Genomic DNA, 23,563 nt, shown 5'->3' with positions numbered 1-23,563 from the left:
GTTCAATTGGTTCCTTAATCAAACTCACAGCAAAATAGATGTTTGATTGTGTTTGATTACTGAACCCAATCGAACAATTGGTTGTCAGTTGGGTTCAATTGAATTTTGGCTCGATTTTGTTCGATTGGATATGCCGGGGTTGTTCATTCAGGGTTTGAAGTTTCTATAGCTTTTCTGTGTGTTTCTATAAGTGTTTTTAGAGTTTTCACATGCAAGGAATTATAGGAAAATGTAACAGTCGCCACCTTTTTAGGCACAGTGGATCAGACCAAAAATGGAACGTCTTTTCCATATTAGAAGTGTCTAGACATAGCTAAGAGATGGTTTAATTTATTAATTAACCAGTTTCAAGAAAACTAAAGAGGTCACGTTCTTATTTGCATTTACAAAATGTTGCTTTAATACAGAACAGGAATTTTATCTGATTTTATATCTGTAACATTTTTATTTTTTAACCTTTGATGGCTTGTGTGTTGATTGTAATAAATGCTTGTAAATCTGTTCATAAATGAAATAGTAAGCAAAACTGTCTCTAAAGACTAACAGATGTAACTTATAAGCTAACTGCCAAACCTGCGAAGGAACCAGACCAGACGAAGCGCATATAGTCCTCCAGTACGAAATCATCAACATGACAAAGAACGGGTGATATAAAATCAAATACACAGCTGAAATAAACCAACAGGAATGAAGATTTGTCAATATTTTAGGGCGATCAAACGCAAACTTACGAAAAAATATGTCGAAACACAACGTTACATTCGATGCATAATTGACCATAGTTAAGATCCTATGCAGACAAGACACGAACAGTCAGTTATTTACCTCTTTCGAAGGGAGACTGCACGCTTTCTGAAAGTGAAATGAACAAAGTTGGTTTAATAAGATAAAAGGAAAGCTATTAGACCGGAAGAAAGCAAATTTTAACTTTGTAAAGATCGAATGCACTAATATTTCCAATTTCATGCTCATGGAATCTACGATTCAAGGCTAAAAATAATGGAATAAGTACAAAATTGATCGCCTCACCAAAACAAAGAATCAATACGTAAGCGTAGTATGACCACACAATCACTGCGTTGATAAATAAGACGGGGATCCATTGAAAAGATTTAAAGAGACAAGTTAGGATGGCAGCCATGTTTGAAATCTTGTTTGTTGTACTCGGCGATCATGCGCAAAATCGCGCAAAATATTGATCGACCATGACGTCATCCATAACTTAACTGGAATTTATTTAAATTATAAAAAAATTCCTATCGTCTCACGTGAATGGGGGACTAGCTCAAATGGTAGAGCGCCCGCTTAGCATGCGGGAGGTACCGAGATCGATACTCGGGTTCTCCAATTTTTTTTTCTTTTTTTTTTCTGTCCCACACTTCGCTAAAGTTTTTTTTTAATCGTCCCGTATAAGAGTTTCGGCAAAAACAAGAACAAAAATAATAAAAAAGCGCGTCCTTTTAGAAGACAGTCGGAGCAGACCGGCCGAGTACGAGTATCGATCCCGGTACCTTCCCCTGCAAATATCTCCAAGTTTTTTGTTTTCTGTTTTTTCTTGTCACCGAAACTCTTATATATGAGCCGAAAAATAAAAAAAACTTAACGAATTGCAGAAGTGAGGCCTGTGTGGGACAGAAAAAAGAAATCAAAGATTCCGGGTATCGACCGTCCGTTCTCCAATTTTTTTTTCTGTTTTTTTTTTTCTTGTCATGGAATTTTTTATATGGGAGAAAAAAACCTTAATACGCAGTGTGTGACAACAAATTTTTTTGGCGAATCTGGGTATCGATCTCGGTACCTTGCGCGCTTTGCGCTTTGTGGAGATCGATGCCTTGCTGGGTCCCAGTCCTCCACCCAAAAAAATTTGCTGCGCCGCGTCGTGTCAAAATTTTCCCGCCTTCAGTACGCGAGGCAAAAGCGAAACGAAAAAAAAAACCTTTTAGTCTACAACATTATTCCGGTAACGAAGGTTTAATATCGCTTGGTTATTGTTGTTTCGACCCAAATGTCGGCTGTTGTTTTAGCCAGGGTCGTTTCTTGGTTCAACAAAAATGCAAAGGTGCCTTTAGTGCCACAGAAAGGGATGAATTGAAAGAGAATTCACGGAACTCGAGCAGTTCAACTTCAATTCGCCGAAGACTCTGACCCACGAGACTCAAGTTTATACCCGGAACAATTCTCGTTAACGAGAAAATGGCAAGTCCGAGAGGCCCTCAAAAGAGTCCGGAGGTAAGTACAGCTCACTGTTTTTCAAATATATACCCAGTATCGCCGAATAAAAAAGAAACAAGAAGGACTGCATACTTTGCATGTGCACTCGCTACGGGAAACGCGGGCGGACTTCAAATGTTTTGGCCGGCTCGAAATGAGAATTTATGTTGTCTTTTTTCTTTTTAGATGACTCTGCGCTTGACGAAAACCAACAGGAACAAGTACCTCGGCAACCAGCCGGTTCCACCTTCTTTCATCCAAGGTTAGTGTTTTATTAAATCTACAGCGCTCGAGTCGCAGTCCCTCGCATAAACAAACATCCAATAGGCTGCAAAACTCTACACACCACTCATCAACTCGAAAGCACCAGCTCACCAGTCAAAACATTCAATGAACACACCTTCTTTTTCTATAGAAATATGCTTTTATTTCAGCCCAGGCTGAATATTTTTTTTTCTGTACCGAGTTTATGCTCAAAATATTCGAAGCAACATGCTTACATGTTCGGTCCTTCATCGAAATCAAGCATCGATATTTACTAGCTTGCTAGTGCTTTTTTATTGTTTTAATATTGGGTAGTTTTTCCGTTTAAATAAATGAAAAATTCTAAAGTATACAGTTGAAAGAAAAACATTTACGAATTGTCAACACAAAATTATCTCAAAATCTCAGCCGCGGTAAGTAATTATTTTTTATATCATAGGTGACAAACTACTCCAAAAGATGAATTCCAGTCCGTACTGCGCAATCTCGGCTGCAATGTTTATGTGAGCCCACACAAAGGAATGTTTACAAGCAAAACTAAAAATTCCGCGACAAACTTACCTTTTTCTTCATAATTAACGCCAGATATCCTTGCAGAACAAATAATAACGAGTAGAGGAACCTTGACGCTATTTCAAACCTACGTTACAGCTCATCGGAAATTCTTGAACGAAACGAACTGTAATGGCGGACTAAAAAACTTCATGTATGCTGTCACCGAAGTGTAACGTTTCAACGAATTCAAAACAAAAACAAAAACAAACCCAGAGTCTGCGCAGTACGGACTGGAAATCAGCTTTAATTTTGGCGATACACGCCACCTGCAGCTTCTCTTGCCGAACCATCCAAGAGATGCAGGTACACCAGATGAATGCCAAACATCCTGGCTTTTTGAGAAAAGATGCACGTGACCAGCACTCCATAGTACAAGTCATCAACATACAATACTTATTTCTACTTGGTCTAGGGTATAGCAACATCTTTCATTATACAGAGGTCAATAGAAAAGGGAGGAAGTTTTCCAAATGAAGACGTACCTACCCTTTGCCGTCTGGCTGGCTGGTCAGAGAACTCGGGGGCATGGCGCCTTAATAAGTCAAAGATGTCTTTGAACGTCATCTGGACACAGGCAGACTACTTTACGGGTAAATGAAACAAAATTAAATAACTGTATAGCACATTCAAGTAAACTAAAAAGACGATTTAAGAAATCGGAAATAACATGTTTACTTCTTACCTTTGTTGAACAACATTCATCTTTAACAAGATGTTGGCAATGTTAAATTAATGTAGACATTGCTACCCTGTACAGGTTAACAGTTAAAATCAGATTTTTCTGTTAGTTTATCTCTTATATCAGGCATATGTTTTTAAATTTTTTTTATACAGAGACTTGCGAACACCAGAAGAAAGGGTCAGATTTTTAAAAAATGTTAAGTCACATTACAACTTTCGCCTTGTGGCCCCAGAGAGAAACCTTATGAGTATGGCGGACTGTTTACAAGAGGCTCCAGAAGAATGGGCAGAGTTTTGTGACTCAACAAAGAAAACCAGTCTCAATTTGACGGTCACAGATCTGGAGGATCAAAGTAATGATAATGGAATCACACTATGTTGAACTGCCTTATAAGATGTCTGTTTTCATTGTATTCATGAACGTGTAGTGTTTGTACTGATTGGAGGGCACATTAAATTGACCTTGTATATAGAAACTAAGCTGCACAAGCTACACTGAACATATTCAGCGTTGAGACAATTGTATTTGAGGGTGGGCTGTAGGATGATTTTATTCAAAGTTGATAATCATGTGAGTTTTTCATGCATTTTCTTTTTGCAGTCATCAAAACATTACAGCCAGGCGAAAGTTATCAAGGTAAGATATTTACGTGCATTCTATTTTTAATTTAGTACCATAATAAACTATAATCTCACAATATTTCACTTCTACTGTTTAAAGGTTTTAAATGTATATACACCTGTGTCAAATTTCAATTTCTATGCAGGTAACACCCTCAAACAGCTCAAAGTAATGTGAAAAATACTAAGTTACAGTTGGTGAGGGAATTCTGTGCCCTTAAGAATGATGAATTACACAGCCAAGCTGCCAAAAGGCAGCCCCATCCTAATAAGAAGGTATGTTTATTTAATATGTTAGTTTGACTATTGAAAGGTTGACACATGCATTATTAATTAATCTTTCGTAAAATTTCATACTACCTTCAGTTTAAAGATTGACTGAAATGACTGTAGAATTCCTTATTTTTTCCCTTCACTTTTCTTGTCAAAATTTCCAAACTCCACTCAATGTTCTACAGTATTTGGAGCAGCATCCTCCATCTGAACCTCTTCGGAGATACACACCAATTCCTGTAAACCAGCCAATGCCCGAATATGTGGGATGCTGCAATGCCACCTGCAGCTTCTCTTGCAGAACAATACAAGAGATGCAGGCACACCAGACAGATGCCAAACATCCTGGCTTTATGATGCACGTGATGAGCACTCCACAAACTGGGTGTGCCCTGCATGCGGAAAGCAATTCCGTGTCTGGGGCAATCTGTACCAACACAAGACTGCCATGGCGAGGTAATTAGTGGTAATTTCCCTCGCCTCAGAAATGCTGTTTTTGGCATTCTGATGGAATTTTATAGATGCCATTAAATGAATAATTTAATCATGACTCACTTCTAACTGGTTTTTAGCCAGGTGGGAGCCCAGGAGTCCTATGGACGGCCACTTTTTAGAGAAAATTAATATGAATAACTGTATACAGAGGTTTTTATAACAAATTTGGAAATCTTTAGAAACCTTTGCACTCATATCTGCAGAAAAACACCTTGCATGCTCTTCAGGCCCTCCTATGGATACAAGGCCTTATTTGTGGACTCCCACTTTTTAAATCCTCATGGCTAAAAGCCTGACCTCTAATGTAGTGCATTTTTTTCCTGACCCGCCTTTTTTTGACATGTTGAGAAATAGTTACCCAGCCCCAATTTTTCATAGCCAACCCCCTCATGTACTTTATGACGTGTCCCTAATAGCCTGCGTTGCAGCCGGACGTATCACGAAATCCTCGACTATTAACCGGCAGTTTAGACTGTCTGCGACGCAGGCTTGTTTTAACATTCAAACAATTTTTGAATCACAGAATTTCCAAGAACTAAAACTAATGTATTTCATTAAACGATTTGCTACAACAGACAGGAAAGCCCCATGCAGACTGGCCAGGTTCCTCGAAGTTGTCTGCTTGTTCCCCGAAGAAACCCGAGGACATTCTTGCAGAAGCAAGAGATATGCACCATGTGGGGCTAAGCCAATCTTCAGTAAGTTACCGTCCCTTTCTGTTAAATTATTCACGAGTTTGGAAAAATATTCATGAAAATTTGTTGTTATCAGATTAAATGGTTTCTCATAATACATTACTTTAAACATGGCTTCCTACAGTCTTAGAGACTTGTGTTGGCCATGGTATTTTTTTTATGAAGAACAGGGGGTATAACTATGAGGGATGAAGGAATACTTAAAGTGAAAAAAAGGCTCGATCATCAGTCGCTTCTTCTTATGTCGGCAACAGCCCGTACAAAAGCGCTAGGTCTAATTTTGTCTTCAATAGGTCTAGCAAAAGACTTCTAGACATTTCCTAGACCTTTTTCAGACAAACGTAATGTCTAGAGAATCTTGCAAAAGTCTTGAAAGACTTTTCGATGCTTGCCTCGCTTGTTTGTCTCGAGAATGTCTTGTTGATTTGTCTAGATAAGACCTCAAATAGATCTTGTGATCAGCAGGGGATCAGGTGACAGTAGGCATTGGCGTTATGACGAGAGATCAGATTCCACATTAGTATAACTTGAACGATTGTCTAAAAAATGTCTTGAAGTTTTGCCTAGATAAGACCTTAGCTAGATCTTTACGTTAGATCATTCCGTGATTATAGAAATTATTTTCAATTATCGAGTACACGATCGGCTCGAATACCCTGCAGTCTCAATCTAAAAATTAGTTAAAGATGTGTAGTCAATTTTACAAGGCTGTTAATCTCTATAAAGAAAGCAGTGATTTAACACGAGCACTATCAAATTTGTATACAGAATTGCAGCATAAATAAAATTAATGTTTATTGCGGTAATAAGACTTGTAAATGGTAATTGTTGTTAGGTTCAATTAATTTGGTTTACATGTACATGTAACCTAACCGGCGTACCTTTTTTCAGGGTGATTAACGTAATGAATTGGTGGCCTTTTTGTTAGGTGACAAAGCCTTCATAAATTGCAGTTTTCTTTTCTCCCGCAAGCGTTTGCTGTGGACATTCAAAATCGCCCTGGTTTGAAGCATCAGGTTACGCGTTCGCACGTGATCAATCGTGGAATTTTTCAACTTTGCACGCAACAGTTTCAAATGCAACTAACCTGGTAAAACAATGAGTCTTTCGTTTAAGACTCTTTTGCTTAGTGAAATATATCGCTTATTTGCTGAAATTATCATGGTAAAACATTATTTATTTCAGAAAAAAACAACCTGATGTGTGTGATGTGACAATGTCACGATTTGTAAACCTGATACCTCTTATGTACGAATTCGTTTTGGCGGCCAACTTTTGAAAATCCGTTAACCGAACGGAACAGTTAAGATGCACTGTCCAGTTTGGTTTTTCACGTTAAAAGCAAACGCTGGGAATTAACAAGTTGTGAAACAAGTTGTGAAACGGTCCAAAAGCGGGAAACATGCTTCAGAATGTGTGGTGAATGTAGTTTTCGTGAAGCAAATGTGTTTGTTTACCGTGAACGTTACATTTCGACGCTGGTTTCAAAGTTACTGAAGTTAGCTCACACAGAAGTGATGCGTGGATTTTGTACTTGATCTACGTTGTGCAAAAGGACAAGTATATATTCATTCGCACAGTGATAAGTTCACACACTGGCCGGCCGGTAAGTGATCACAAGTTTGACCGCCTTTCTTCCGAGTTAGTTTTGCACGGAACACTAAATTTGATGTTGTAAGCCGCCACTTTAAATCGTTCCTGAAATGCTTGGATACATCGATTCAACTACTATCTGCATGTTCTAATGTTATTCAGATTTGACATGATCGGTGCAGAGTATTTGAGCTTATTTGTTTAATAGAGCAACACTGTACATTTCAAATTCAGTTGAAAATCTGAGATTTACAAATTTAATAAAGCAGCTCTACTAAAAAATAAGCATCAATCTTTTATATTTGTGTATGTCAACTAAAATAAATGATCTTAACTGTTTATTAATTTTTTTATTTGGTGGAATAACTTTCATCTATAAATCTGTATTATTGTCTGCCGGGCGCGTGTACACACGTCGAGGCTGCTGTGTGCATGTGTCATTTTGTGTGTAGCGAACGTTGACTCTGTTGACCAAATTAGGGCTTGCATTCATTTTTTTTTTTTGTATAACTACTACATAAATTATACAACCTCAAGAAGGTTTCGAAGTCATCATGGAACGCTAATGGTCACATATAGCTTTGCTTGAAGGTTTGTTTGTTCAGAGAAAATGAAAGCAAACTTTTTGTGCCACGCGAAACATTTTATGCGCTTCCGATCAAGCTGTTATAATTTTGCATTTTAAGGCTTGTAAGGCCTATTTTTAAGCATAATGAGCCTGCTTTTTAAGCTTTACTTTTGCTTTGTATTTATGTTATTTATCAATTAGCTAAAGCACACTGCTGTTCATGCTTACGTTACAGTCGAAACCGAAGAACCGTGAACGCCAAAACTTATTTCTGGAATGTTTATTGTCCTACGACCAATCAGATTCGAGACGTTACCGCAAACAAACCGCAACAGAAATTAGCTAAAAAGTTTCGATTCTTGAATCACGAAACGACTTTTTCGTTTACATTAGTCTTCAGATCACCACCGATTAACAAACACTCCGGAATTGTTAATTTTCTTCTATTTCAGAGTTGAAGCATAAGCAAAGAATAACTATAAAGGATAAATACTGAAAAGAGAAAAATAATCGAACAGACATGGCTAGACAGCGCGTCTAGAAGCAGAATAAAATCGAGTTTTTGCTTTTTTTTAAAAAAAAATACGATCTATCCGGTGTTTTTAGCTACAATCATTTCTAGGTTTTATCCTCTTCCCCATTTCACCAAAAAACTTATTGAATAAACTTTACAAAAATGTTCTCTCTATCCGGAGCCGGAACAGTCAATGAACAGTTCATGACTGAAGCGCGTCGCAGCAAAACCCTCCGGCCCAGTATGTCACACAATGATAGCCGAAACATTTTTATCTTTGAACCAAAAAAAGTTGGCTTTTTGCAAACATACAGCAGTGATCATGAATCTCGCTGAAAGAGGGTAGAAAGTGCGTGTGATAGCAGTATGAAAATATACGATTTGTAGAAATTTGCTGTTTATTACGTTTCACCGAACAAAATTTTGTTCATTAGAAAAAGTTTCTTTGTACCAAGATAAACGGAAACACCAAAAGGGCGGTCTGGTACATTGCAAAAGCGGAAAGTTTCAGCCGTAACAATGTGGAACTACTAACAGCAGCATAAACTCACTGAGCTTTTAATGTAAACTTTTCCTTAATATACATTGTTAACACATGAAATCCTTTGAATGTAAACAGTTCAGTCTTGGTAACTTGACCCGATCAACAATATGCCGGATAAACTCAACAGCTGTGCTTTTAATACCCCGTACTAAAACAATCATTAAACACAGTACCTACATGCTTTCAGTTTTACTGAATGAATATGTTCTAAGTCAGTAATAGGGATGGAATCTAAAATTGGCTGGTGTAAACATTCTTCGGTCTCTTGATGCTGCGACTGCTTCAGGAGTGAATGACACTGGACTTACTTCCACTGCTCCCCCCAGTGATCCTGCATGCACTTGAAGAGATACTCGCTCTGGAGCAGAACTGTTAGGTGACGGTGTGGAATGCGCAGCCGGCTGAATGGGTGACATGCTTGCAGTATTCAGAAGGTGAGGGCTGAACACTCCCCGTTGAGAGCTCTCGATTAGATGCGGCAGCCGCCAATCCTCGGATTCCGGTGGTATCTTGTTCTCGAGTATTCTTTGAAGGTACATTAAATCTTTATCCAAGTCTTGCCGCTTTAAGTACTTAATGGGGTTGAGTCGCTTTAGTCGTGGGCGCATGACTGCGAAAAAACTTCCGCGTGATCTTTGCATTTGCAGCGTGAACTGTTCCAGGGTTTGTTTGGCTGTCTCCAAATTTTTTTTTAGTGTTTCCACCATTTTTTGAGTTTCATTCAGTGACTTAGCGACCTCTGGGTGTTTATCCTTAATTCTGCATTTCAGATGGGAATCGCATTGTAAGCCTTGACATGTATTTTTGTTGTGGCCGCTCTGATGACAATGTCCACAAACTCGACCAAGCGTCACGGTTTGAAGCGAATCATTTTCTCTTCTCATTTGTGACAGATACTCTTCTGCGCTCGATGCTTGCGCTTCAAGGAAACTGACATTTTCCACAAGTTCCATCTTACGTCGCTCCAGTGGAGAATCTGCAGCTGTTTGCGGTGTTCCTGTCGGTCCACTGGTTGGGCTTTTGTCCACATAACTGAACAATTGTCGCTTCAGTTGTTGAAGCTCCTGTGTTATTGCTCTTTTCTCCGCCAGCCTCAATTTCTTTGGCGAAGAGAAGAGATAATCTAAATCAGCTTCGTCTAGATATTTCAGCGATTTCCGAGTTGAAAATCCTTGGGCCTCAAAGACTTCGCTTAATCGTTCGATTCCAGCTATTCCCATCGCTGCTAACCATTGCTTTATTTCAGACATCTTGAAACTTTAGAAACAGTTTGCGCGGGAAACAGGATAGCAGTGGCAAAAACACATCTAGCCGCTTTCTAATGATCAAAATGAGCCAATCACAACCGATGCACACCGGTCACAAGTTCAAAAGGTCATGCTAGTGGGCTGTCATTGGTGGATTTCGATCCGTTTTTTTCTCCACAGAGTACAATTTTTCCATCCGAAAGACACATAAAACCTTGACCATGAGCAAAATTGTAATCAACAACTGCGTTATGAAAGGTTATCATGCTTACGAACCTGTTGTTAATGCGGGAGATACATTTGAGTGTCAACCTGAGATCAACAATGCTTATGACTGCAATGCAGTTTCCGTGCACAGTGCCTCAGGTGAAGTCATAGGGCATGTTCCTATCAATTTATGCAGTTACGTGGGGTCTCTTTTCGCTCGCCTACCAGGCAAATTGGTTGTATTATGGTAAGTGACAATTTGGATACTACTTCACCCAGTACTCTATGTATAAATTCTAGAAAAAGGCACAACCTAAACATTGGTAATGTTCCGGCAACAAACGCACGCGAGCGTGATTTCAGACGTCACGCAATCTGACGCAACTTTCTTTTACATGAAACCTCTCAACTAAAAAGCAACTTTTCAGTTGGAGAAAGCGGTTTTTGCAGGGATACCTTATAGCACAATCGTATGTGAGGGGATTGCCTTTATTGTTGCATGGGATTTGGATCCTGATAATATTTTTATTTTACCAAGTAAGCCATACTAAACATCACTTTTTTATACACTTTTTTACAGCCAAATAACAGGACTACCTACACCAAGTTCTGCACCCTGGCCCAGGACTTGGGAGTCTGGTGGAGGCATTATAGTGCCATGTAATTACATTGTGTTTTGCGATCCAGGAGATAACTTATTGGTATACCAGATATTATTTGCAGCTATGTTATTTGCCCCAGGTTCATTCGTGACTGTTGAAACCTAAACGTTTTGCAAGGATAGATGGTTACTTATTTTGTGCAGTGCAATTTACAACTTTTAAAATAAAAGCATTGTTATTATTGTTTATTTTATGTCTACGTGGAATTTTTGGAAAGCTGTCGAGTTAACATTGAAGTTAACAAATTGTCACATAAGATATCCACAGTGCCGGAAGTAAGCAATAGAATTTAGTTGTGTGATCTCGCTGATACCCTCTGCAATAGCAATTCGGGTTTCTTCTTCAGCAAACCTGGAGAAGCGACAAAGGAAACTTTTCATCTGGTGGAAACATAGTTCGCACGTATTCAGATGAGGACAGTATGGCGGCTGAAACAAAAGATTCACTCCAAATTCTTTAAACATGTCTCTCAGCATTCCTTCGGCAAAGCGCCCATGGTGGAAACCACAGTTGTCCATTACTACCGTATCTCCTCTCTCCACGACAGTGCTTCCATCTGGGTTTTCCAAAGATAAAACGTCATCGAAGAATATCAGCATTTCGGTTCCGTTGGATGGGCCATCTAAAATGCTGTAGTGGTCGACACCCATCGCGGAGTGAAGCAAATTGACTGTAAAACTTGCATTTGACGCATACCTCTGGAATTCAATGGCGGGCTCTCCAATGTATGATCTTCCAAGCCTTCTGTTTCCTGTTGTGCGGATTACGCTTGCTTCGTCAAAGAAATGAAGAGTGCATGGATCTATTCTGCTGACTTCATCCAGAAACTGATTTTGACTGTCTATATTTGGACCTGTGAGGGACTCACTAGGGACTTGCGTGATTCTTTTCTGAGTCATTCTGAGTTCCTCTTTCAGAAACCTATTCACGGACGTTTTCGAGGGAATCTCATGCGGGAAACAGACTCCATCCAACACCAATCTAGCTTGTAACTCGTGCGTATAGGTGCTTGGTTTGTTAAGTTGTTCGTTCTCTAGATAATCCATAACATCCTCGCTCATAACATACTTCTGTCGTCCACTGAAGGCTTTTCGTGGCATCGAAAAGTTGAATTGTTCGTACTCTTTTATTATTTTGTTAACAAAACCAAGACTAACTCGAGCATCCGCGCTTATTTCTCTCTGCGACAATCCAGCATTGTAAAGGTCCAGGACATTCTCTCTAATAACTTGAGGGTAAGACTTCCCCATATCGAAAATTTGACCGTGGATATTTTCCCTTACGCGCACCGTGTCTGAAAAGTAGGAAATTTAAGTTAAAATCAGAATATTCTTTTGAAATTAGGAACGCAAGCGCGATGTAAAAGGAATTCAATCCTTGAATGCATGTATTTTATACTTACTTTTCAGCATTTTTATAGAGCAATCGATGTTGTTTCTGTAAAACCTGAATTTTCACAGCAAATGCAAACTTGCGTGCCGTTGCAAATTCAAATACGTGTGCTGTTAAAATTTGAAAAAATGGGTGCCGTTGCGTGACATACTGGGCCGGAGAATTTTGCTGCGACGCGCTTCGTGAACTGTTCCGGCTCGGCATCGAAGTTAAGTAGAGAGAACATTTTTGTAAAGTTTATTCAATAAATTTTTTGGTGAAATGGGGAAAAGGATAAAACCTAGAAATGATTGTAAGTAAAAAACCGGATAGGCCGTAATTTTGTAAAAATAATCAAAAATTCTATTCTGCTTCTAGACGCGCTGTCTAGCCATGTCTGTTCGATTATTTTTCTCTTTTCAGTATTTATTGTTTATAGTTATTCTTTGCTTATGCTTCAACTCTGAAATAGAAGAAAATTAACAATTCCAGAGTGTTTGTTAATCGGTGGTGATCTGAAGACTAATGTAAACGAAAAAGTCGTTTCGTGATTCAAGAATCGAAACTTTTTAGCTAATTACTGTTGCGGTTTGTTTGCGGTAACGTCTCGAATCTGATTGGTCGTAGAACAATAAACATTCCAGAAATAAGTTTTGGCGTTCACGGTTCTTCGGTTTCGACTGTAATTTACACGAGCGAATGCACTACGACGAGTAAATTGTGATCGATCACTTCGTTTTGACCGAGGTGTTAATTGAATCTGTTCTAGACATTTTTTAGATCTACGCGTTTGGTGCGGGATGCATCAACAGAGAACATTTCCACCTAATATGTAAATGACAGTCATAATTTTAGGGAGGTACTGACATTCCAATGGGGAAAACATTTATTTAAAAGGGGGTGGAAATTTGAAAAGGAGCGGGTGCTTGGTGCTTTTGTGGGTGTGGCAATTTATTTTAATGGAGATATCTTTAGGCTTGAGTGCACAGTAGATCCATCCACATCTATTGAATTTGCAGTGCATCCAGTGCTGTTGCTTGGGCAGGTAAAATGTTGTGGGACTTCATCATGTGAGATCGAACGTCCCGCGCTGTCGCACATGTATATTCGCACTGTTCACAACTGAATGGCTTTGAGTGCATGCGCATGTTTTGGTACAGATTGCCCCAGACACGAAATTGCTTTCCGCATGCAGGGCACACCCAGTTTGTGCAGTGCTGGTCACGCGCATCTTTTCTCAAAAAGCCAGGATGTTTGGCATTCGTCTGGTGTGCTTGCATCTGGATGGTTCGGCAAGAGAAGCTGCAGGTGGCGTAGCAGCATTCCACATATTCGGGCATCGGCTGGTTGACGGGAATTGACGTGTATCGCCGAAGAGGTTCAGATTGAGGATGATGCTCCAAATACTCTAGAACATGGAGTGGCGTTTGGAAATTCTGACAAGTAAAGTGAAGGGAAAAAAAATAAGAAAAATTTCTACAGTCATTTCAGTGAATCTTTAAACTCAAGGTAATATGAAAATTTACGACGATTTACGGAACATCTTTTTTAGGAAAAGTTCCAAACGATATCGCCATATAAGACGTCCAATACCAAACAGTAATTGATGTTTATGACGTGGTTCTTTATAAAAGGATGCTTGGGGAAAAGAACGAGACAGAACGATTTGAAGCACAATATTTCCAAGTTTAATCATGGGCTTCAACATTCTGTTTCGAGATAGGTTTAATTTACACAATAAAATATTGCAAAGAATACAATTTACACAAATGTGTTTTAAATAAATAACTCATGTCCACATAAATAAGCTTACGCTTACATAAAATATAACTTTGTTGAACACATACTTTCCTTTACATGCAAATGAGTGTGCTTAAGCTTCCTTGAACCTGCGGCTTCAACCCAGTTCATCTTAAACAGTTGACGGTGAAATTTATTGTTTGGAGTGCGAACATGTGGGGAACTATTTACAAGTACATTAATTGATTCAAAACGATAGATATCTTAAATTTTCACAATAATTGTTTCGATGAAATTCATATGCGGTGCCTCCAGTGCATGCTGTTGCTTGGGCAGGTCGATGTTGTGGGACTTCATCATGTGAGATCAAACGCCCCGCGCTGTGGCACATGTATATTCTCACTGTTCACAGCTAAATGGCTTTGAGTGTACACTCATGTGCTGGGAAAAATTGCCCCAGACACGGAATTGCTTTCCGCATGCAGGGCACACCCAGTTTGTGGAGTGCTCGTCACGTGCATCCTTCCTCATAAAGCCAGGATGTTTGGCATCCGTCTGGTGTGCCTGCATCTCTTGGATGGTTCGGCAAGAGAAGCTGCAGGTGGCGTAGCAGCATTCCATATATTCGGACATCGGCTGGCTGACGGCAATTGGCGTGTATCGCCGAAGAGGTTCAGAGTGAGGATGATGCTCCAAATACTCTAGAACATCGAGTGGCGTTTGGAAATTCTGACAAGTAAAGTGAAGGAAAAAAATAAGGAAAATTTCTACAGTCATTTCAGTGAATCTTTAAACTCAAGGTAAAATGAAAACTGTAATTTTGCATTCTTTAACATTTCTTTGAGCTGTTTGTGGGGTCTCCAGTGCTGTTGCTTGGGCAGGTGGATGTTGTGGGACTTCATCATGTGAGATCGAACGCTCCGCGCTGTCGCACATGTATATTCACACTGTTCACAACTAAATGGCTTTAAATGTGTACACGCATGTGCTGGGAAAGATTGCCCCAGACACGGAATTGCTTTCCGCATGCGGGGCACACCCAGTTTGTGAAGTGCTCGTCACGTGCATCCTTCCTCATAAAGCCAGGATGTTTGGCATCCGTCTGGTGTGCCTGCATCTCTTGGATGGTTCTGCAAGAGAAGCTGCAGGTGGCGTATCAGCATCCCACATATTCGGGCATTGGCTGGTTTACAGGAATTGGTGTGTATCTCTGAAGAGGTTCAGATGGAGGATGCTGCTCCAAATACTGTAGAACATTGAATGGCGTTTGGAAATTCTGACAAGTAAAGTGAAGGAAAAAAATAATGAAAATTTCTACAGTCATTTCAGTGAATCTTTAAACTCAAGGTAATATGAAAATTTACGAAAGATTAATTAATACATGTAATGCATGTGTCAACCTTTCAATAGTCAAACTAACATATTAAATAAACATATCTTATTAGGATGGGGCTGCCTTTTGGCAGCTTGGCTGTGCAATTCATCATTTTTAAGGGCACAGAATTCCCTCACCAACTGTAATTTGCATTCTTTAACATTTCTTTGAGCTGTTTGAGGGTTCTCCGGTGCTGTTGCTTGGGCAGGTCGATGTTGTGGGACTTCATCATGTGAGATCAAACGCCCCGCGCTGTCGCACATGTATATTCTCACTGTTCACAACTAAATGGCTTTGAGTGTACACGCATGTGCTGGGAAAAATTGCCCCAGACACGGAATTGCTTTCCGCATGCAGGGCACACCCAGTTTGTGGAGTGCTCGTCACGTGCATCCTTCCTCATCAAGCCAGGATGTTTGGCATGCGTCTGGTGTGCCTGCATCTCTTGGATGGTTCGGCAAGAGAAGCTGCAGGTGGCGTAGCAGCATTCCATATATTCGGACATCGGCTGGTTGACGGCAATTGGCGTGTATCGCCGAAGAGGTTCAGAGTGAGGATGATGCTCCAAATACTCTAGAACATCGAGTGGCGTTTGGAAATTCTGACAAGTAAAGTGAAAGAAAAAAATAAGGAAAATTTCTACAGTCATTTCAGTGAATCTTTAAACTCAAGGTAATATGAAAACTGTAATTTTGCATTCTTTAACATTTCTTTGAGCTGTTTGTGGGGTCTCCAGTGCTGTTGCTTGGGCAGGCCGATGTTGTGGGACTTCATCATGTGAGATCGAACGCTCCGCGCTGTCGCACATGTATATGCACACTGTTTACAACTAAATGGCTTTGAGTGTACACGCATGTGCTGGGAAAGATTGCCCCAGACACGGAATTGCTTTCCGCATGCAGGGCACACCCAGTTTGTGAAGTGCTCGTCACGTGCATCCTTCCTCATAAAGCCAGGATGTTTGGCATCCGTCTGGTGTGCCTGCATCTCTTGGATGGTTCTGCAAGAGAAGCTGCAGGTGGCGTATCAGCATCCCACATATTCGGGCATTGGCTGGTTTACAGGAATTGGTGTGTATCTACGAAGAGGTTCAGATGGAGGATGCTGCTCCAAATACTGTAGAACATCGAATGGCGTTTGGAAATTCTGACAAGTAAAGTGAAGGAAAAAAATAATGAAAATTTCTACAGTCATTTCAGTGAATCTTTAAACTCAAGGTAATATGAAAATTTACGAAAGATTAATTAATACGTACATGTAATGCATGTGTCAACCTTTCAATAGTCAAACTAACATATTAAATAAACATATCTTCTTATTAGGATGGGGCTGCCTTTTGGCAGCTTGGCTGTGCAATTCATCATTTTTAAGGGCACAGAATTCCCTCACCAACTGTAATTTGCATTCTTTAACATTTCTTTGAGCTGTTTGAGGGTTCTCCGGTGCTGTTGCTTGGGCAGGTCAATGTTGTGGGACTTCATCATGTGAGATCAAACGCCCCGCGCTGTCGCACATGTATATTCTCACTGTTCACAACTAAATGGCTTTGAGTGTACACGCATGTGCTGGGAAAAATTGCCCCAGACACGGAATTGCTTTCCGCATGCAGGGCACACCCAGTTTGTGGAGTGCTCGTCACGTGCATCCTTCCTCATCAAGCCAGGATGTTTGGCATCCGTCTGGTGTGCCTGCATCTCTTGGATGGTTCGGCAAGAGAAGCTGCAGGTGGCGTAGCAGCATTCCATATATTCGGACATCGGCTGGTTGACGGCAATTGGCGTGTATCGCCGAAGAGGTTCAGAGTGAGGATGATGCTCCAAATACTCTAGAACATCGAGTGGCGTTTGGAAATTCTGACAAGTAAAGTGAAGGAAAAAAATAAGGAAAATTTCTACAGTCATTTCAGTGAATCTTTAAACTCAAGGTAATATGAAAACTGTAATTTTGCATTCTTTAACATTTCTTTGAGCTGTTTGTGGGGTCTCCAGTGCTGTTGCTTGGGCAGGCTGATGTTGTGGGACTTGATCATGTGAGATCGAACGCTCCGCGCTGTCGCACATGTATATGCACACTGTTTACAACTAAATGGCTTTGAGTGTACACGCATGTGCTGGGAAAGATTGCCCCAGACACGGAATTGCTTTCCGCATGCAGGGCACACCCAGTTTGTGAAGTGCTCGTCACGTGCATCCTTCCTCATAAAGCCAGGATGTTTGGCATCCGTCTGGTGTGCCTGCATCTCTTGGATGGTTCTGCAAGAGAAGCTGCAGGTGGCGTATCAGCATCCCACATATTCGGGCATTGGCTGGTTTACAGGAATTGGTGTGTATCTACGAAGAGGTTCAGATGGAGGATGCTGCTCCAAATACTGTAGAACATCGAATGGCGTTTGGAAATTCTGACAAGTAAAGTGAAGGAAAAAAATAATGAAAATTTCTACAGTCATTTCAGTGAATCTTTAAACTCAAGGTAATATGAAAATTTACGAAAGATTAATTAATACGTACATGTAATGCATGTGTCAACCTTTCAATAGTCAAACTAACATATTAAATAAACATATCTTCTTATTAGGATGGGGCTGCCTTTTGGCAGCTTGGCTGTGCAATTCATCATTTTTAAGGGCACAGAATTCCCTCACCAACTGTAATTTGCATTCTTTAACATTTCTTTGAGCTGTTTGAGGGTTCTCCGGTGCTGTTGCTTGGGCAGGTCAATGTTGTGGGACTTCATCATGTGAGATCAAACGCCCCGCGCTGTCGCACATGTATATTCTCACTGTTCACAACTAAATGGCTTTGAGTGTACACGCATGTGCTGGGAAAAATTGCCCCAGACACGGAATTGCTTTCCGCATGCAGGGCACACCCAGTTTGTGGAGTGCTCGTCACGTGCATCCTTCCTCATCAAGCCAGGATGTTTGGCATCCGTCTGGTGTGCCTGCATCTCTTGGATGGTTCGGCAAGAGAAGCTGCAGGTGGCGTAGCAGCATTCCATATATTCGGACATCGGCTGGTTGACGGCAATTGGCGTTTATCGCCGAAGAGGTTCAGAGTGAGGATGATGCTCCAAATACTCTAGAACATCGAGTGGCGTTTGGAAATTCTGACAAGTAAAGTGAAGGAAAAAAATAAGGAAAATTTCTACAGTCATTTCAGTGAATCTTTAAACTCAAGGTAAAATGAAAACTGTAATTTTGCATTCTTTAACATTTCTTTGAGCTGTTTGTGGGGTCTCCAGTGCTGTTGCTTGGGTAGGTCGATGTTGTGGGACCTCATCATGTGAGATCGAACGCTCCGCGCTGTCGCACATGTATATTCACACTGTTCACAACTAAATGGCTTTAAATGTGTACACGCATGTGCTGGGAAAGATTGCCCCAGACACGGAATTGTTTTCCGCATGCGGGGCACACCCAGTTTGTGAAGTGCTCGTCACGTGCATCCTTCCTCATAAAGCCAGGATGTTTGGCATGCGTCTGGTGTGCCTGCATCTCTTGGATGGTTCTGCAAGAGAAGCTGCAGGTGGCGTATCAGCATCCCACATATTCGGGCATTGGCTGGTTTACAGGAATTGGTGTGTATCTCCGAAGAGGTTCAGATGGAGGATGCTGCTCCAAATACTGTAGAACATCGAATGGCGTTTGGAAATTCTGACAAGTAAAGTGAAGGAAAAAAATAATGAAAATTTCTACAGTCATTTCAGTGAATCTTTAAACTCAAGGTAATATGAAAATTTACGAAAGATTAATTAATACATGTAATGCATGTGTCAACCTTTCAATAGTCAAACTAACATATTAAATAAACATATCTTCTTATTAGGATGGGGCTGCCTTTTGGCAGCTTGGCTGTGCAATTCATCATTTTTAAGGGCACAGAATTCCCTCACCAACTGTAATTTGCATTCTTTAACATTTCTTTGAGCTGTTTGAGGGTTCTCCGGTGCTGTTGCTTGGGCAGGTCGATGTTGTGGGACTTCATCATGTGAGATCAAACGCCCCGCGCTGTCGCACATGTATATTCTCACTGTTCACAACTAAATGGCTTTGAGTGTACACGCATGTGCTGGGAAAGATTGCCCCAGACACGGAATTGTTTTCCGCATGCGGGGCACACCCAGTTTGTGAAGTGCTCGTCACGTGCATCCTTCCTCATAAAGCCAGGATGTTTGGCATCCGTCTGGTGTGCCTGCATCTCTTGGATGGTTCTGCAAGAGAAGCTGCAGGTGGCGTATCAGCATCCCACATATTCGGGCATCGGCTGGTTGACGGCAATTGGCGTGTATCGCCGAAGAGGTTCAGAGTGAGGATGATGCTCCAAATACTCTAGAACATCGAGTGGCGTTTGGAAATTCTGACAAGTAAAGTGAAGGAAAAAAATAAGGAAAATTTCTACAGTCATTTCAGTGAATCTTTAAACTCAAGGTAATATGAAAACTGTAATTTTGCATTCTTTAACATTTCTTTGAGCTGTTTGTGGGGTCTCCAGTGCTGTTGCTTGGGCAGGTCGATGTTGTGGGACTTCATCATGTGAGATCAAACGCCCCGCGCTGTCGCACATGTATATTCTCACTGTTCACAACTAAATGGCTTTGAGTGTACACGCATGTGCTGGGAAAGATTGCCCCAGACACGGAATTGTTTTCCGCATGCGGGGCACACCCAGTTTGTGAAGTGCTCGTCACGTGCATCCTTCCTCATAAAGCCAGGATGTTTGGCATCCGTCTGGTGTGCCTGCATCTCTTGGATGGTTCTGCAAGAGAAGCTGCAGGTGGCGTATCAGCATCCCACATATTCGGGCATTGGCTGGTTTACAGGAATTGGTGTGTATCTCCGAAGAGGTTCAGATGGAGGATGCTGCTCCAAATACTGTAGAACATCGAATGGCGTTTGGAAATTCTGACAAGTAAAGTGAAGGAAAAAAATAATAAAAATTTCTACAGTCATTTCAGTGAATCTTTAAACTCAAGGTAATATGAAAATTTACGAAAGATTAATTAATACATGTAATGCATGTGTCAACCTTTCAATAGTCAAACTAACATATTAAATAAACATATCTTCTTATTAGGATGGGGCTGCCTTTTGGCAGCTTGGCTGTGCAATTCATCATTTTTAAGGGCACAGAATTCCCTCACCAACTGTAGTTTGCATTCTTTAACATTTCTTTGAGCTGTTTGAGGGTTCTCCGGTGCTGTTGCTTGGGCAGGTCGATGTTGTGGGACTTCATCATGTGAGATCAAACGCCCCGCGCTGTCGCACATGTATATTCTCACTGTTCACAACTAAATGGCTTTGAGTGTACACGCATGTGCTGGGAAAAATTGCCCCAGACACGGAATTGCTTTCCGCATGCAGGGCACACCCAGTTTGTGGAGTGCTCGTCACGTGCATCCTTCCTCATAAAGCCAGGATGTTTGGCATGCGTCTGGTGTGCCTGCATCTCTTGGATGGTTCGGCAAGAGAAGCTGCAGGTGGCGTAGCAGCATTCCATATATTCGGACATCGGCTGGTTGACGGCAATTGGCGTGTATCGCCGAAGAGGTTCAGAGTGAGGATGATGCTCCAAATACTCTAGAACATCGAGTGGCGTTTGGAAATTCTGACAAGTAAAGTGAAGGAAAAAAATAAGGAAAATTTCTACAGTCATTTCAGTGAATCTTTAAACTCAAGGTAATATGAAAACTGTAATTTTGCATTCTTTAACATTTCTTTGAGCTGTTTGTGGGGTCTCCAGTGCTGTTGCTTGGGCAGGCCGATGTTGTGGGACTTCATCATGTGAGATCGAACGCTCCGCCCTGTCGCACATGTATATGCACACTGTTTACAACTAAATGGCTTTGAGTGTACACGCATGTGCTGGGAAAGATTGCCCCAGACACGGAATTGCTTTCCGCATGCAGGGCACACCCAGTTTGTGAAGTGCTCGTCACGTGCATCCTTCCTCATAAAGCCAGGATGTTTGGCATCCGTCTGGTGTGCCTGCATCTCTTGGATGGTTCTGCAAGAGAAGCTGCAGGTGGCGTATCAGCATCCCACATATTCGGGCATTGGCTGGTTTACAGGAATTGGTGTGTATCTCCGAAGAGGTTCAGATGGAGGATGCTGCTCCAAATACTGTAGAACATCGAATGGCGTTTGGAAATTCTGACAAGTAAAGTGAAGGAAAAAAATAATGAAAATTTCTACAGTCATTTCAGTGAATCTTTAAACTCAAGGTAATATGAAAATTTACGAAAGATTAATTAATACATGTAATGCATGTGTCAACCTTTCAATAGTCAAACTAACATATTAAATAAACATATCTTCTTATTAGGATGGGGCTGCCTTTTGGCAGCTTGGCTGTGCAATTCATCATTTTTAAGGGCACAGAATTCCCTCACCAACTGTAATTTGCATTCTTTAACATTTCTTTGAGCTGTTTGAGGGTTCTCCGGTGCTGTTGCTTGGGCAGGTCGATGTTGTGGGACTTCATCATGTGAGATCAAACGCCCCGCGCTGTCGCACATGTATATTCTCACTGTTCACAACTAAATGGCTTTGAGTGTACACGCATGTGCTGGGAAAGATTGCCCCAGACACGGAATTGTTTTCCGCATGCGGGGCACACCCAGTTTGTGAAGTGCTCGTCACGTGCATCCTTCCTCATAAAGCCAGGATGTTTGGCATCCGTCTGGTGTGCCTGCATCTCTTGGATGGTTCTGCAAGAGAAGCTGCAGGTGGCGTATCAGCATCCCACATATTCGGGCATTGGCTGGTTTACAGGAATTGGTGTGTATCTCCGAAGAGGTTCAGATGGAGGATGCTGCTCCAAATACTGTAGAACATCGAATGGCGTTTGGAAATTCTGACAAGTAAAGTGAAGGAAAAAAATAATAAAAATTTCTACAGTCATTTCAGTGAATCTTTAAACTCAAGGTAATATGAAAATTTACGAAAGATTAATTAATACATGTAATGCATGTGTCAACCTTTCAATAGTCAAACTAACATATTAAATAAACATATCTTCTTATTAGGATGGGGCTGCCTTTTGGCAGCTTGGCTGTGCAATTCATCATTTTTAAGGGCACAGAATTCCCTCACCAACTGTAGTTTGCATTCTTTAACATTTCTTTGAGCTGTTTGAGGGTTCTCCGGTGCTGTTGCTTGGGCAGGTCGATGTTGTGGGACTTCATCATGTGAGATCAAACGCCCCGCGCTGTCGCACATGTATATTCTCACTGTTCACAACTAAATGGCTTTGAGTGTACACGCATGTGCTGGGAAAAATTGCCCCAGACACGGAATTGCTTTCCGCATGCAGGGCACACCCAGTTTGTGGAGTGCTCGTCACGTGCATCCTTCCTCATCAAGCCAGGATGTTTGGCATCCGTCTGGTGTGCCTGCATCTCTTGGATGGTTCGGCAAGAGAAGCTGCAGGTGGCGTAGCAGCATTCCATATATTCGGACATCGGCTGGTTGACGGCAATTGGCGTGTATCGCCGAAGAGGTTCAGATTGAGGATGATGCTCCAAATACTGTAGAACATTGAGTGGCGTTTGGAAATTCTGACAAGTAAAGTGAAGGAAAAAATAAGGAAAATTTCTACAGTCATTTCAGCGAATCTTTAAACTCAAGGCAGTGCTCGAAATTAACTTTTAGGTCTGGTCTTCCATAGGACGAGTAGGCTTAGAATTTACTCGTTCCAGGAGCAAAGCTACTGGTCAACATACTGGTCACTCTTTACATTTTTTCCCATGTGTAATACAATAAGTAATTTGCGCCTGCAGGTAAATACACGCCAAACCATTATCAAACAATTAAACGCAACCATACAATATGCATTTTTTTTAGTAAGTATAACGTATTACAAGAATTTGTTCTCCATTACACGTAAGAGCTGCAACGTACATATATGCCTTTAAGCAGTTTGAAAGTTATTTGTTCCGATCGTCAGAGAA

At 41.0% G+C, this 23,563-nt stretch overlaps 2 protein-coding genes, 2 long non-coding RNA genes and 1 other non-coding gene across 5 annotated transcripts in view; 3 read left to right on the top strand and 2 right to left on the bottom strand.

Annotated features, from left to right (window-relative positions):
- Positions 1 to 1,147, bottom strand: part of LOC144654192 (palmitoyltransferase ZDHHC20-A-like) — a 2,852-nt gene extending 1,705 nt beyond the window's left edge. The window contains exons 1-3 of the mRNA XM_078514278.1: positions 1,030 to 1,147; positions 826 to 852; positions 574 to 668 (exon numbers count right to left, since the gene is read on the bottom strand). Of these exons, the coding sequence (XP_078370404.1) occupies positions 574 to 668; positions 826 to 852; positions 1,030 to 1,141 (234 nt within the window). The 5' untranslated portion in view covers positions 1,142 to 1,147. The remainder of the gene's footprint in view (positions 1 to 573; positions 669 to 825; positions 853 to 1,029) is intronic.
- A 127-nt stretch (positions 1,148 to 1,274) lies between these two features.
- On the top strand, positions 1,275 to 1,347 carry Trnaa-agc (transfer RNA alanine (anticodon AGC)). The gene has a single exon. It is a non-coding gene; the product is annotated as a tRNA-Ala (tRNA).
- Positions 1,348 to 2,147: 800 nt separating this feature from the next.
- Positions 2,148 to 3,778, top strand: LOC144654941 (uncharacterized). The gene is made up of 3 exons (XR_013571025.1): positions 2,148 to 2,229; positions 2,398 to 2,473; positions 3,443 to 3,778. It is a non-coding gene; the product is annotated as an uncharacterized LOC144654941 (long non-coding RNA).
- A 478-nt stretch (positions 3,779 to 4,256) lies between these two features.
- LOC144654940 (uncharacterized) lies at positions 4,257 to 5,889 on the top strand. The gene is made up of 2 exons (XR_013571024.1): positions 4,257 to 5,061; positions 5,676 to 5,889. It is a non-coding gene; the product is annotated as an uncharacterized LOC144654940 (long non-coding RNA).
- Positions 5,890 to 11,378: 5,489 nt separating this feature from the next.
- Positions 11,379 to 12,380, bottom strand: LOC144654191 (uncharacterized). Its single transcript, XM_078514277.1, has one exon. It carries the CDS (start codon positions 12,378 to 12,380, stop codon positions 11,379 to 11,381), a length of 1,002 nt encoding a protein of 333 aa, XP_078370403.1.
- Between the last annotated feature and the right edge of the window lie 11,183 nt (positions 12,381 to 23,563).

Source organism: Oculina patagonica, chromosome 5, assembly GCF_052425735.1.
Source record: "Oculina patagonica isolate OP01 chromosome 5, crgOcupat, whole genome shotgun sequence".
In the NCBI taxonomy this organism is placed as follows: Eukaryota; Metazoa; Cnidaria; class Anthozoa; order Scleractinia; family Oculinidae; genus Oculina; species Oculina patagonica.
The sequence above is the reverse complement of the archived record's forward strand: the minus strand, read 5'-3'. Positions and strand labels throughout refer to the sequence as shown.